At 41.3% G+C, this 15,328-nt stretch overlaps 1 protein-coding gene across 6 annotated transcripts in view; it reads right to left on the reverse strand.

Annotated features, from left to right (window-relative positions):
* Nucleotides 1-11,369: 11,369 nt before the first annotated feature.
* Pdlim5 (PDZ and LIM domain 5) overlaps nucleotides 11,370-15,328 on the reverse strand; it is a 160,782-nt gene continuing 156,823 nt past the window's right edge. For 3 of the 6 annotated variants that reach the window (XM_021197106.1, XM_021197100.1, XM_021197101.1), the window contains one exon: nucleotides 11,370-14,529. In XM_021197106.1, the coding sequence (XP_021052765.1) occupies nucleotides 14,440-14,529 (90 nt within the window). In that variant the 3' untranslated portion in view covers nucleotides 11,370-14,439. The remainder of the gene's footprint in view (nucleotides 14,530-15,328) is intronic. The other 3 variants (XM_021197105.2, XM_021197099.2, XM_029537576.1) reach the window with 1 other exon arrangement.

Raw genomic sequence — 15,328 nt, forward strand, 5'->3', positions numbered from 1 at the left:
TTTTTTTCTTTTTTCTTTTTTGGATTCAGGTTCTTCTCCTGAGTTGCATTTCTGTTAACCCAGAAAGCAAGTGTCAGTGTTGCGAGGTCGACTGTTTGCTGTTGCATTCGGAGTGATTCAAGCAGCAAGTGGTGGCGAAACTGTTTTTCAAACTCAGTTCTTTCACAGTTCCATAGTTGTATAATAGTTTAATAGTTGTTAATGTTCTTCTGAGAGTGACTGGAGCAGAAGTCTGGGTGAATCCTAGGCTTTCTCCTCCCTTGCAGAAATGCATTCTGGGATAAGAGCTGAGGACCTTATGCAAATAGTAGCCTTTCCTACCCATTCTAAGTGGGAAATCAAGTGAAGTGGTTTTGTTACCAGACATTGCTCATGTAGGATGGATATGACTCTTACAGGATCCCAGAGTGTGGAGATTTCTCTGGGGGAACAATTATACATACACCATGTCTTAAACTGACTGCAGACCATGTAACATTTTTCTCTCAGCTACCTAGAACTAGAACCTGAACTGAATGCAAACAGACAAAAGTGTGTGCGAGAGAGCTCTGACAAGAATTACCTGCGTGAAACTCCACGGTTACACTCAGCAGTGTGTATGAATTCTCTACCTCTTTAACATGCTGTGTGAATTAGAGGTAATTCCATGCTACCATTTTCTGTCCTTAAAATTGCTTTGAGTTCTCAATGATGAAGGGGGACTCAAAAAAAAAAAAAAAAAAAAAACAGGTGCCGATATCATTGCATTGGAAGAAACCAAATAGACAGTCACCTCCCAGAATGGGGGTAGGGGGGGCAGTCTCAGAGGGAAGTGGGAAATTATAGATTCAAGAAAGAAGCAATTTTGGAGTCCGTGGCTCGGCACTGAATAACATCCTGGAATCTCCATCACCCTGCTGAATGCAGCATTCATGTTGGCCACCATCCAAGCAAGTTTAGTGGGGAAAGTATTAACGCCTGCAAGGTGGTCCCACGGCAAGGTCCCTGAGGACAGAGGCTCCAGTATAGCCAGGGAAGGCAGGAGGAGCAAGGCTGATTCAACCTAGCCAGAGCTTGCTGCTAAGTGACAAGGCACTATATCATATAACAAGCTGCAGCTTTAGAATGGGACCTGGTGCAGAAGTGACTGAAACCCAGAGGTCCCGCAGATGGGCATGGAATAAGTGAGCAGGGGCTGTCCTCGGAGAACATAATCTACATACCAGAACAGGCATGGGTTTGTTTGGGTCTAAGCCCATGGCAACAAATTTTTAGCTTTGCTGGTCTCAGAACAGCTGTACTGAAGAGGCCTAGAGTAAGGGTGGCCATAGGGTCCCCAGACACCCTATTCTGTGTTCTGCTGAGTTACCTCTTCAAACAGTACCTAAGTGTTAAACCTTCAATTCATTTGCACAAGGCAGCTAAGAAAACAAAAGCAACTCCCAGCCCCCCCCCACTACACACACACACACACACACACACACACACACACATTATGGCTGTGGTCAACTTTTCCTTTTACCAGGAATAAATCAAGTTTCAGCAGTTTGGAGGTGGGGCGAGAGGAAATCGGTTTCTTAGCTTTAAGGCTAAGGAAAGGCCAAAGATATACATATACATAATAATTCAAAACAAAACCTAGCCACTTTTTGACAACAAAGCCAGTGTCATTGTGGGGATTTGATTGGCCATGTATTGTACTGCCACTTGTCAGGAATACCTCACTGGAGTGGGTGTGGCATTGTATACCACAGTCACATGATTTTCATATTGGAATGGGAGACATTCACAAGGCCTCCGAGCAAAGTGAGCAGCCAGCTTTGGTTATGAGGATCTGAGGAATTTGGTGTTCATTCCATCGTTGTCCAAGTTAAAACTACCTTTACCAAAAACAGTGGTTCTCTACCTGTGAGTCGTGACCCCTTTGAGGGCTGTATTTCAAATATCTTCCATGTCAGATATTTGTATTATGACTCAGTAGCAAAATTGCAGTTATAAAGTAGCAGTGAAATAATTTATGGTTGAAGGGGGTGTCACCACAACATGGGGAACTGTATTAAAGGGTCTCAAGGTTAGGATGGGTGAGAACCACTGAGCTAGATGATCAAAAAGCCCATGGCAGGTCCTCTCTGCCTGCCTCCTCAGATACTGAATTCAGAAAAGGATATTTCAAGGGTTACTAAGCAGTGGGGGGACCACTGAAGGAGTTTATTGAGAAGCGCCATATTTAGGGTATCTATTGCCATGATAAAATACCATGACCAAAAGCTTATTTTCAGGTCACAGTCCATCACTGAGGGAAGTCAAGGCAGGAACCTGCGTACAAGAACTGACACAGAGGCCATGGTGGAAGGCTACTTCCTGGCTTGCTTCTCATGGCTTGCCCAGTCTGCTTTCCTATGGTGTCCAGGTATACTAACCCAGGGGTATTACTAGCCACAGTGAACTGGGCCTTGCCACATCAATCATCAATCAAGAAAGGTCATCACAGGTTTGCCCAGGAGCCAAGCTCACAGGGGCATTTTCTCAACTGAGATTCCCTCTTCCAAAATGACTCTGGTTTAGGTAGAATTAACATAAAATTAGCCAGCATAAGAAGAAAGAACTGGTGGGAACTGGTAAAGAGCCACTGCTAGAGCAGCCTGAAGAATCCATCCCTTCGACTTTCACTAGAGATGCCGATGTATTGGTCCATGAAGTTAAAGAATAGGGTCCACCTAAAAAGGGTGGGAAGGAACAATGTCATTTGAGATTTAACCGGATTTCAGACTCTTCTTTGGTTCATGGCCTTGCAGGCATTTGGACGTCTGGTGCAGGCAACCCTGATCCGCCAACCCTATTCCACTCCCTGCTGCCCACATCGCCATTAAACTCTTCAAAGAAAACTGGCAGAATTCGCAATGTAGATATATTTTTCTAAGCATCTAATTTTCAGATGTCTATGTCTGATTTCTCTGATTTTAGAAGACACAAAGGAGAGAAATAGCCATCAGCAGTTGGCTAGGAACGGACTCATTGGGCTATTTCATGATGCCCAAGCCTTCTGTGCTGTCAGAGTAGGTCACCTGGGCATTGTTAGAAATGCATATACCCCCTGCTCCCCATCCCCACACCTACTGAGACAGGCTGTCTCTCACAATCAAGGCACTCACTGTGGTGGGCAGGGCTGGTCTGCCTGAACCTGCTGGGGGCCTTCTCAAAAAACTGGTTGGCTGCTGACTGGCAGGATCTGCTTCACAAGGGAAGAGGTAGATCCTGTCTTGCTCCAGAACTCCTACATCAGAAGCTCTGGGGTTAAAGGCAGCAGTGTAGTGCATAGCCAAGCCTCTCAGCAGCTTTGAGTACTCTCCAGCTCGATAACCACTAAGCTAAAACACCAAGATTGGCACACCAAGGATCAGATGCCCTATGAGAGAGGAAGGAAACCCACTTTCCCAAACTGCATTATGTAGAATAGGATTTCTTGAGGTTGTATGATGATTCACCCATCAACGGAACAATCTTAGACAGGACAACTTGGGTGAAATTCAGATTCTCAGATCCGTAAGGTGGCAGGAGAGAAAGGACTCCAAAGAGTTGTCCTCTGACCTACACAATTGCACCATGGTACACACACACACACACACACACACACACACACACACACACAGAGCATACATACATACGCATACTCACACACTCATACATGCACATGTGCACTTGCACACACACTTACTTAACTAATTAAAGAAAAAGAAGAAAAGGTGTTCATAGAGTAGAGTAATGCATGGTCAGATGTTTTTGGAAAATCCATATTACAACTATTATTTTAACTTAGAGACAAAGCTGTACAGCTAATGTGTGCACTCTGGATCTCTGGGATGGATGGTTGATGGTAACCTGGTGTTTAGGCAAGGATCACTAAAATAAATTACAATGCTTTCATATACTCCATAACAAGTCATATTTCCTGAATACAGTATTAGATCTTTTGTTTTGTGGGCAATGCCTCTTTGTCTTCTGAGTAAACAGGCTGTGTGGGTTCTTGGTGTTTTTGAGACACACTATCTCACTTAAATGTCATAACCTTTATTGAACACTCAAGATCTCTCTTCCAAGAACATCAAGGGAATGGAAATAAGGAAATGCAGGATCAGCCACCTCTGTCACTTTTCCAAGGTTCCAAGTTTCCTAAACAAGGGAACACCAGTTTAAAAACAACAGCAACAACAACAAACCAACCAACCAACCAACCAACCAACCAACCAACTAACCAATCAACCAAAAACCAATACCTCAACCAACTGTCATAAGTCCTTGGGAAATCTCGAACAGCACTGGAAATGTTAGGGAGTAGAAATACTGATTATTTACTAGAGGAATGTAGGCTGAGAACTTCATGGGTTTGAACTGGAGATACCCGGAAGCAGTTTGGTTGGGGTGGTCACTCCAAGGAAGACTGGGGAGGCCAGCAGGTAGCACTGGTCCAAAGGCTCTGTTGCTGAGGGCAGGGCAGGGCCAATGGACAAGAACATTTGAAGAGGCCAATCTCTGCAGGCAGTTTTCTTCCACGGTGACCTTTCTATTCCCCATCTCCTTCCAAAGTGCTCAGCATCTCTGTCATGTAAAATTTGACTGGTAATTTAAAAAATAATTGATTTATATGTGAATCAAATTGTTGGTCAGCCTGTGGGAGACCTATGCATAAGTTTCACCTGAGTGTAGCCAACATTCACAATGCCCAGGTGTCTCATGTGCCTGTGCTGTGTTCTTCTAAACAAGACCTCCCAATAAGCATATGGCCTGTATATTTAGGTACCATTGCTGTATTCCATTATTACTAATGATTCTACTTTGGCAATAGTTTAAGCTGATCTTGATCATATTCCTGTGGTTCTCCATCATACTAGTGTATGCAGTTTATTAGTTGAAAGAGTAAATTTTATTACAATAATATCAAGAGACTCTTCACTGATTTTTATTTTATATAAAAAGGGAAGGGGGAAAGACAGTCCACAGTGGAGTAGCTACTGAGAAGTTGTCCTTGTTCAAGCAAACCCAAGCCATGAACACACACATGCAGGATGTGAAAGTAGGAAAGTAGGAGGTGATCATCGTGGGCAGGATGCGAAAGGAATGAGAAGACAACGTGTGTGTGTGTGTGTGTGTGTGTGTGTGTGTGTGTGTGTGTGTGTGAACTTGTGAGAAAACAACTTACAAAACAACTGATTTTGGCATGGGTTGTGGACACCTATAATCCCAGGAGGTAGAGGTAAGAGGATCAGATATTCAAGGCTATGTTTGTCTATATACCAAGTCTGAGGCCAGGTGGAGCTACACAAGTTCCAGTCTCAAAAACCAAACTGAACATATTACTTTGGAGTAAGTAACTAAACAGAATAATTCATCACCAGTTGGAGCTCAAGCAGGCACTCTCACCAAGTTGTAGATCTCAGGGCGAGCAGTTAAGGTCTCTAAAGCATAATGAACGCAATAGAAGTAAGTCCCAACCACACTTGACTCCAACAGTGTTATTTTAGCCCCAGCCAGATTAAGAGCCTAAACACTTAAGATTTAAGTCATAGCAGCCTGTTCACATATTTCACAATGTCTCATTTTCTGATTAACAAGTTGAATGTAAGAAGCAGGTGTGAGCACACTCAATAGGTCAAATCCTTAACACCACCCAGACAAGTCTATAATTTCTGGGCACGGGACACGGCATGCGTGAATTTTGTTTCAATGTCTTCCGGCGTGATTGCTTAGAAAGTCACATAGCCAGCCATATCCTACCCAGACATCCACTCGTATGGCAGAAGTGTCTACTGATGATTGAGGGCTCATGCAAAACAGATGTGTGGGCAGCTGGATTTTCCAGCTATGCCTCTGTGGACTTAGCAAGGGTGTAAGCTATTACTATGCAGCAGGGATTTCATTTCAGTTGAATAAAGCCAGAATCTGTTCAACCTTGTCAGTGTAACTGCACATACATGTGGCTTCCGTCCCCCCCCCCCCACTATTCCCCCTTTCCCCATCACCTTTCATTCTTCAGTCTCACACTGGGATCTAAATTCATCTCACACAGAAAGTAACATTAGTGGGTGTCAGCCTCGCTGACTTGTTTCCTAACCATCTTACACACAGCATTACAGATTTCAGTGTGGGGAAGCAACATTCACTGCATTTCCTGTGGTTTTCTAATTACTTAATAATCACATTTGGTGTTTCAAATGTGATTATTAAAAAACTTCAAACCAAGCCTCCCATGAGTCCTGTGAATTTTTAGCACCAGTGTGTGGACTGTGAAATGCCATGACAACACAAAGGACAGCAACTGGCACATTGCAGAGAGGACTATCGCATCACAAATACTCCTAAAGAACATATGGTCCAATGCAAGACTCCCAAATATTGACATCTGTGCAACAGGCAACTGCACGTCCGGTGGCTACAGCATTCGTGGCTGTGTCTTCCATCCAAGCCATGGCTTTCTTGACATCAACATGACTACTAACGTAGAAATAGTTCTTCTTACTAGTAAGAGGAACTCAAAGTAAATATATTTTCTCCCCAGTCTAGTAAAACGTTTGACTCTCAGATTTTCCACCTAACAGGTGTATATTTTAAGAAAATAACTTCTCAGGGTTACTTCATTTCCTCATTTCTAAAAATGGATTAAAAACACATGACTATCAGTGTTTGGAACAATAACTTAAACTGGCCTTCAGAGAAACTGTGTCTCCATCATATTTAGCTTACCATCCATCATATTGGTATGATGATAAAATTTATTGGTAAAGAAAGTGAACTTTATTAAAGGTCGTGAGTGCTTTTAACCACTAGTGTTCTGGAAGGTAACAGATAACACATTTCACAAATTACAATGTGTCTACAAAAAATCTAAATCCTGCCTAGACAAGGCTACTGCAGAGGGGAAACTGTACACCTTCCTTCTGGGATAGGATTATGTAAGTGACTCATGTGTACATATAATACAAACTGAGGTTCACACAGGTTAACTTCAGGACACTCAAATCCCAATTAAGTAACAAATGTTTCACCCCTTCCCGTACATGAAAAGCATCATGGTAAAATATGAATGTGTGCAAAAAACTCTTTCGTTCATGACCTAGTACATATCTAACTAGTTTCTTAATATTTAGAACCATTCAGTTCTGCTAGACATTTGGCAATTACTCTGTACACTGAACCCATGTTTTCAAAAGACTTGGCAATAAAGAACAAGGTATTTTCCCCCTTCTCGTCCCTTTCCCCCTCCTTTCTCTTTTCCTTCCCTTCATTTTTCCTCATGAAACCCAGGCTGATCCCAGGCTAAGTAAGACAAAAGATGACCTTGAACCCCAGTGTTGAGATTATGTGTGTACTTGAGTAGTATGTACTACTACTACTATGGAGTTTGAACCCAGGGTTTCAGAAAATTCTAGGCAGGTATTCTACCAAGTGAGCCACATCTCTACACCCCCCCCCACTACTTTTTCTTAAATAAGGTCTTAATCCATAGCCCTGATTGGCCAAGAATAAGGACACATTATTATTTCAAGGCTGTCTCCTCTGTCAGTCTCCTGAGTGTATGACAAGTGTGACCTCTCACACCAGGCTGGAATTTCTTTTCCAACCCTGTTTGTTCTGTGATGTTACGCCCAGGCCTTCAAATATGCTTGGTAAGAGACTGAGTTCCAGCCTCAGTTTGCAGCTTTGTAATTCAATAGATGCACAATTTTCTGTATTATGGAAGTCAGTTTAGTAGAGAGTTCCGTAGAGAATTTGGTTTTCCTTTGAATCCAGTGTCAGTTACTAACTTTATTAACTTCCAGTTCTAAATTTCCCCTTCAGTGTTTGCTCTGGGATACTGGCCTGGACTCAAGGCAGTTAGTTCTCTTTTGTCAGAGCAAGCGTTAAGCTTTGTTATCTAAGAAGCATGCAGCAGCAGCTAGGGGTACCTCTTTGGTTGGGGTGCTGCCTGTGAGGAATCTGAAAATGCCCTGCTCAGCCTCGAGTCCAGGGTGCAGGCCTTCCAAGAAGTCTTATCCCTGGCTTGGATTCCATCACAACATCCTGCAATGGCCTCTTGTCATTCCGGGTCTGGGTGCAAGGTAGCATCTCACTCCTTATGCAGCCACCCAGTAACTTTGTGTTTGGAATAGGGCTTCAGCCACTCAGAGATCGTCTGTCATTTGGTGGGCTGAAACCAGTGTCATCAACGAGGTGTGAGATCATAGGGGCTGAGCTGCCCTGAGAAGTCTCAAGCTACATGCTATTTGTTTATTTATTATGCCTGTTATATTCCTGCATGCATAATTTCAGACAGGGTCTCCCACTGGCCTGGAACTCAGATTAAGCCAGGCCGTCTGGCCAGTAAGCCCCAGAAATTTGTCTTTCTCCTTGGTGTTAAGAGTTACAGTGTCCCGACTCTGGGTTTATTTTTTACATGGATGTTGTGGACTGAACTAGGGTCTTCGGTTTTTTTGTGTGCCAAAGTTCTTGCTGAACTCTCTAGCCCTTTATGTTATCTCTTAGACTTGTCTGTATTTCCATCATTATTTTGCTATCATGTATCTGCTTAATAATCCCCTAACCCAAACTCTGTAACTTCTTTTAAATTACTATGTGATTTCTGTTCTGACTGGACCCAGACTAATGTAAGACAAACAAGCAAAAGCACTTTGCTTTTATCTTTAAACTATTATACTCTATGTTGGATTTGTTAAAAGACATTAGTGTTTGCAAGATCAGGACTAAGCAGTCTATGATAGATGTGCATGGGTTAGAATTCTTTCTCAAGAACAAACTGCCTTTCAACTCCCTGATTCATTTTTTAAAACGTCAAAACACTTTTTAAGTGGTAGGAGAAAGCTTTTACATGGTAGCATAATACTTTAACAGAGAAGAATGAATTCCAAGTGTCAGGTGATGAATCAGTTTAACCCAGTGAGGTTCATACTTGGAGTCTCTGCTCTCTACCTCAATCAGGTCAGGCACTGAGAACTCTCAAGCAAACAGGGACAATGCTTCTAGAGTCAAAATGGTGTCAACACGAGGCCTCACAAAAGAAAATTTTTATTTATGCAAAACTAATACACTATGACATCACTGGAGAGCCTTCCACTTTTCTCATTGACCTAGAGAAAAGTTAGGTTGTTGTTGATACACTAGTTAGAAGCAAGAGGCACACTGTAAGGTAGAAGAGCTAATTTCAATACCAGAAACAAAGAGGCTTCTGAGTAAATTAGGAGGGTACCAGGTGTGTGGAGACACGCAAAGAGAGAAGCAGGGGAGAGGGTAAGAGAAGAAAAATCTAAATTATATTTGAATTAGGGAACAAATAGAAAATGAAATGAAAAACTAACCTGGAACCCAACTGGAATACATTGGACACAGAGACAAAAACCGTCTTTAAAAGCATTGATCCCTAAGAGAGGGTGTCAATCAACCCCTAGGCCTGGCACAGAAGTTGTTTTCCTTGGGAACTGCATTTACTATAACTGCTAAATTGAAAAATTAGACCCTCCGTGAATTCTAAATTGTTTTATTTTTCTCCCTGAGGTCAGTAATCAGCGGTTTTCTGACATGGAAATGTTTTATTCTTCTACACTAAACAACAGCTCCAAGCTTTATTGTGAGTAATTACATGTAGTTATAGACAGGAAAAAAAAATTGCTTTCTTGGCAAGCTGTAATTTAAGAGGGCTCCCCCCAGTGTTCTGCCACTAGTGCCAATCATAATTAGATGCACCTCCTCCGCTTCCTACACATTCAAGGGCAGAAACCACCTCTTTCCTATTAAGCACTGTGTAATCCACTACCCAGACAGACGGCTTCAAAATCATGGAACCAAGAATAAGAATTCAATAATATACAGTACAACATGGTGAGCACCAAATTCTCTTTATAAAATGAAGCTTAGGAAGTAGATACTCATCACATTAAAAAATAATAATATACATGAGTTTGGCATTATGATACAAGCAAGGAATCACAGGATTCAGGAGACTGAGAAGGGATTTTAAGTTTCATGCCTGTTTGAGCTACATAGTGAGATCTGGCCATGAAACAAAACAGTGTATAAGCTTGTCATACTTGCAGGTCATTGTGAAACTCGGCACTTACTGAGTTAAGCTCTCTCCCATTCATAGAGCCCAATGCCCCTGCAGCCTGCTATTCTGTTAGGTAGCCATGTGTCCGGTTCCTTTCCTCTGTTAAATTTTAAGTACTGCACAGGAACCATTTTCCCTGGGAGGCTCCCACACTTGGGATGAAACCTTCTCTGCAGAATTTTGGCACCCTATTAATTAGTGGTTATGAGTGGGAGCTGCTCTCTCTCAGCAACTCCTATTTTGCCATCAGTCAAGTGTGATTCTGTAATAAATTTCCACAAGGCAAACTATTTCTGGTAATTCTCCCTAATTAACACCAGGCCTGCTAATAATACATCAGCGCCTATGTGTTTCTGATATAACCAAGATCTTGTCTGAGAGTACTCAAAAAGGGAAACTGCCAACCTAAATTAAGCTTTCGCTGGCAAAAGGATTTTATATGTGGTTCAGTTAGAAAACCTTTGATAATCTTATATTGGAGACATGCAAGTAGAAAACATTGACTGGTGGGGAGGCTCGCTCTGGTTTCTGCACAGAAGGGGGGGTGGTTATTGTGAACACACAGTTGAGACGTAAGCCTATAAATCTCGGACTGGATTACTGTTTCTTAACGAAGGAATGACAGATCTCTTATTCTGTCGGTGCATTTTAATGTGCAATGACGTGATTGACAGAAACCAAACAGCAGCTATTAAAATGTCAGATGCAGACTCGATGCCCTTAAAAGTTTGGCTTCTGGAGTTTAATATACTGTGAGCAAAATAGACTTGAGTTTCTTTCCCATTCCCAATGTGCAGTCTGAAACAGAGACATCCCTCTAAATTTACACAGTTAGGAAAATAAAGTTCCCTCAAGCCAAAAGAGTAAGAGATGAGTGAGCCTACCTAGTAATGCCCAGTCAGCTCATGAGACTGAACCGAGACATGAGACAGCCTGGCTAATGCCACATGTGAAAAGCAAGAAATCTGTCCTTTGATTATGATACCAATCATATGACACAACAAGGCATGATACTATGTCATTCCAGTAACTAGTTTTAGCAATAAACATATTTAAAGACAGCTTATCTACTAATTTGCAAACAAGTCCTATACATATTGTACATGCAAAGAGTAGAAGGTAGATAATACAGTAAAAGCAGTATTTTCAAACGTTTAGGGCACCAGGATTGGCCAACACAGTGGTAGAGACTTGTCAGGGGTTGACTCCAGTCCTGTGATGATGAAACATGACTTCCCCATGCTCACTTAAGTGAAAGCACAGAGCACCCAGAGAGGGGGAAAAAAAAAGCCAGACATGCTGTCAACATCATTGCAGTTGTTTATTGAGTATGTGCTTATTAAAGTATTACTATACAGATTACATTTCTCATGTGATTTTTTTTAATTAAAAATAGATCCAAAAGCAAAAGAGCAGCTATACACAAACTTTAAAATGCGAAGAAGGAAAAGACAGCAACTGACAGTTTCAACATATTACACATAAGCGTCCAACACCTCAAACACTGGAGGTGAGGGACAGACTGAAATAAGGGTACATTTGTGTGAGACTATCTCATGTGTTTGCCTCTGCTCCAATGGAGATGACTGAACTGCAAATGCAAGAAAGTATTAATGTTACACTGAATTCCTGCTATGGTAATTACTTTTCTATGGAAGTGCTTCTAACCTCAAGTTCCTTGGAAAGAATACATTTGTTGTAGATAATTTAAAACATAGTTTTATATCAATAGTCAAAGGATTTTGTTTACAAATCTTTTGTAAACAAATGGTTACTTTTGTTTTAATACCATGGCCAAATAATTAGGCTTCAGTTTTACACGGGGAAGGTAACCTGACCCCTGGAAAACATGGAATCACAGGAACAGAAGCACATTACTACTTCAACAGGCAGCAGTCAGACCGAACAATTAGAGAAACAGTATCAATCTGGGCCCATCAAAGTGGAACAATGAGAAATTGGATGAGGGACTTATAGTCATGCACTATGGTTTCCATCTGGGCTTTATCGAGTGCAGCCTTCTAAACATACATCTCAGGGTTCTATGGTGAAAACTTGGTAGTGAAAAAGCAATGCTACTGACACAGAAGACTTGTAATGACTACCCAGGGAGCTCGCCAGAAGGGTAACATGCTGGGCCAGGCATCTACAGACCCACGCTGGTAAACAAAACCTAGCAATCCCCAATGCAGACAGAGCTTCTGGCTACAGTTAGAACTCATCTCCCAGAGGTCACTGTTGTAGGAATGGATATACAACTTGCCATAAAACAGGCAAAGAATACAGACACATTGCCAAATTACCAAGCCACACTAGCCTTTTTACAAATTAAATTTAGAGAAATCCAGCATTACAGAATGCAGTCTTATGCTTGACAAATAACACATAGAAATAAAGGCTTAATAAAATTGATATCCTTAGGGAAAGAACAAAACTCCAAGTCAAAGAAAAGCCTTTGAGTATGCAAATACCAATGAGTTTTCAAATATTATCTTTGTAGATCATCTAAAAGACAAAACAAAACTACCACATCAAAACAAAATCCCAACTTATTTTGTCGCATAAAGCCAAAGCCTGACCCCCAAACCTGAACCAACACCCACAAGTTATCAAGTCTGATACTGATCACCGCTGCAGCACAAAGACCTGACGGACAGAGCCCCAGCAACTGACTTCTGAAGACACTTCCTGCCTCCCTACAAGCACAGGGGAGGAGGCAACCTGGGCTGCCACTGGAGAAGCTTCCGGTTTGCAATGCGGGACCCCCTTGCTGTTCATGGATCCCCGAGTACATTACTATCTGCATACAATATAAATTCACTAGACCATACATTAGCAGCTTTCAGGACAGATGCCTTGAAAGTTCTTAGGGAGGTTAAACAAATACTGTAGTCTAAGACATCCTCTCTAACACACACACACACACACACACACACACACACACACACACACGATGCACAAGTACACTTGGGTGATGGGGCAGCAGGAACCTGGGAACTCTATCTGGATTTTGAAAGCACCTTGTCCCCACAGATTTAAGCTGTAACTCAGCAGGATCTCGCACTTTTACTCATTGTAGAAACAAAGAAAACGTGAAACACCATCATTTGTTTTTTCCTTAGGTAGTGAGGGCACGCTACACGGCTGTCTCGAAGTCCCTCTCCTGACTACAGGCGGTGCCTGCATGATGCTGTGCCCACTCATGAGGAACAGATGACAGGACCATGTGAGAACTGCATCATGGTTCTCCCTTACTACCAAAGGCCAGAGACCAAAAGTTGTCTAACTCAGCGATCACACAGCTGGAGGGGATTTACTTACTGATAGAAAAGAATCCCAAACAAAAAACAAGGATCAAAATCCCCAAACAACTCCAAATAAGCAGAAACACAGTGGCAACATACAGTTGGCTCTTATCATAATCCTCAATCCAAAAAGGGAAAAAAAAAAAAAATACCGGGCAAGGAGGTTTTGAACCTTCAGTTAGAGACATAGATGTAGAAATCAGTCAGTTCATTATCTGAAAGTGGGAAGTGGTTCTTTAACTGTCTACTTACAATGGCTTTATTCCCATAATTCCTTTATCTTCTACCTACCCTTTTCTAAAAAGGAGGCAAAACTATTAGAGCCTAACGCTATTGAAATATCTTCATCTCAGCATAAGGATGAAAAGCATGGCAGTATAGACCAGGCAGCCATACACAACGCAAACATACTGCTCCATCTGAAGAGCGGCCAGCATCTGGGAGAGCATAAGAAGAGATCACAAAAATCTCTTACTGGCATGACACACTTTGATCAAGAATTTCCATGGCCCATCTTACTGAAAGGTAAGACCAATGATAAGACCAAAGCAAGTGCACTCACTAAACAGAAAAGTTACCGCCTACTCATAAAATTCATTTAAATTTCTACTTACTATTTTAAAGATAAAATGGGTTTATTAAACAATTATTCTTATTAATAAGGTTTAAGGCACTTTTATTGCCTTTTGTGGATTCTTATAGCTACTACCCGCCCCCCAAAGTATTATTTCGGCGTAGAGGCTAGGGATTTTAATTCTAAAATGTAATCCTTTGCTAATTTATTCTAAAATGAACTTAATAGCCAGGAAATTGATTTTTATAAAAGCTATTTCATAGGCAGAAATACTGGCAATTCATAATAAACGCCAAACTGTCTGTGGCTTTCTAAAGCGAAACCTTTTCTCAGATTTGATTTTTAATGTTAGAGTCAGGCTATTGTTATTTATTCAGGGCTATTGTTATTTGAGAATTCCATATAAATATTAAACTAAATATTAAATGGTAATTTTAATTTTCCTCATTTTTCTTCAAATTTCTTCTCTTTCCTGGAACCTTTGATTTTCAAAAGTTCACAGAATGAGCATGTTTTTTGCACAGTGGCTTGTCCTTCTTGGAGAAAAATGTCTGCCCTTCCAAACTTTCACAACACACCTGAAAAAAAAAAAAAAGAAGAAGAAGAAGCATTATTTAAAATAGCATTATTTAAATCAAATCACTCCAACGGGAAGTGACTGCCCCCAATGAGCAACATTACAAGTTCTTTAGATAGTTGTGTGAGACACACTGATCCTTCATGATTACCATGACATTTTATGTCATTTTTGAAAAGCAAAGAGTGATTTTTTTCTAGAACACAGTCTGATTTATTTAGATAACAGATGATTGCTTTTCTTTACTAAGAAGAAAACACTTCATCCCAATGAAAATTTTAATACACAAAAGTCACATTAAGTATACAAATTCTAACCAATTTTTTAAAAATCTGTTTCCTTTTATAGAGAATTAAAGCATTCAAAAGAATCATAGCTTAATTCCTTTGCCAAACCCAATGTCAGTCTGTCCTATAACACACAGGCCATAGATTCTTGTTATTATTATTTGTTCATCTTTTATTATGTGTGTGCATCTGAGTATGGTATGTGCATGAGTCAGGTGTCTTGGGCACCCAGAGGGCCCTGGTTGTCAGCTGCCTGACATAGATACTGGGAGTCAATCCTGGGTCCTCTGCAAGAGCAGTTAAGTGTTCTTAATCACTGAGCCATCTCTCCAGCCCCAGTAGGCTGGTTTTAAATTTACTTCCTGAATAAACTATCCATTCATGAAGGAACTGATTTAACTTGATTCTCCAGTGAACGCCTTGGGCAGTGCCTGCCTGGTGAGTGGTTCTGTGGTCAGGTTACCCACACTTTTGTCTTCCTGTTCTTTCTGCTGTCTTGCAAGTGACAGTGCT

This window comes from Mus pahari, chromosome 4 (genome assembly GCF_900095145.1).
Source record: "Mus pahari chromosome 4, PAHARI_EIJ_v1.1, whole genome shotgun sequence".
Taxonomy (NCBI): Eukaryota; Metazoa; Chordata; class Mammalia; order Rodentia; family Muridae; genus Mus; species Mus pahari.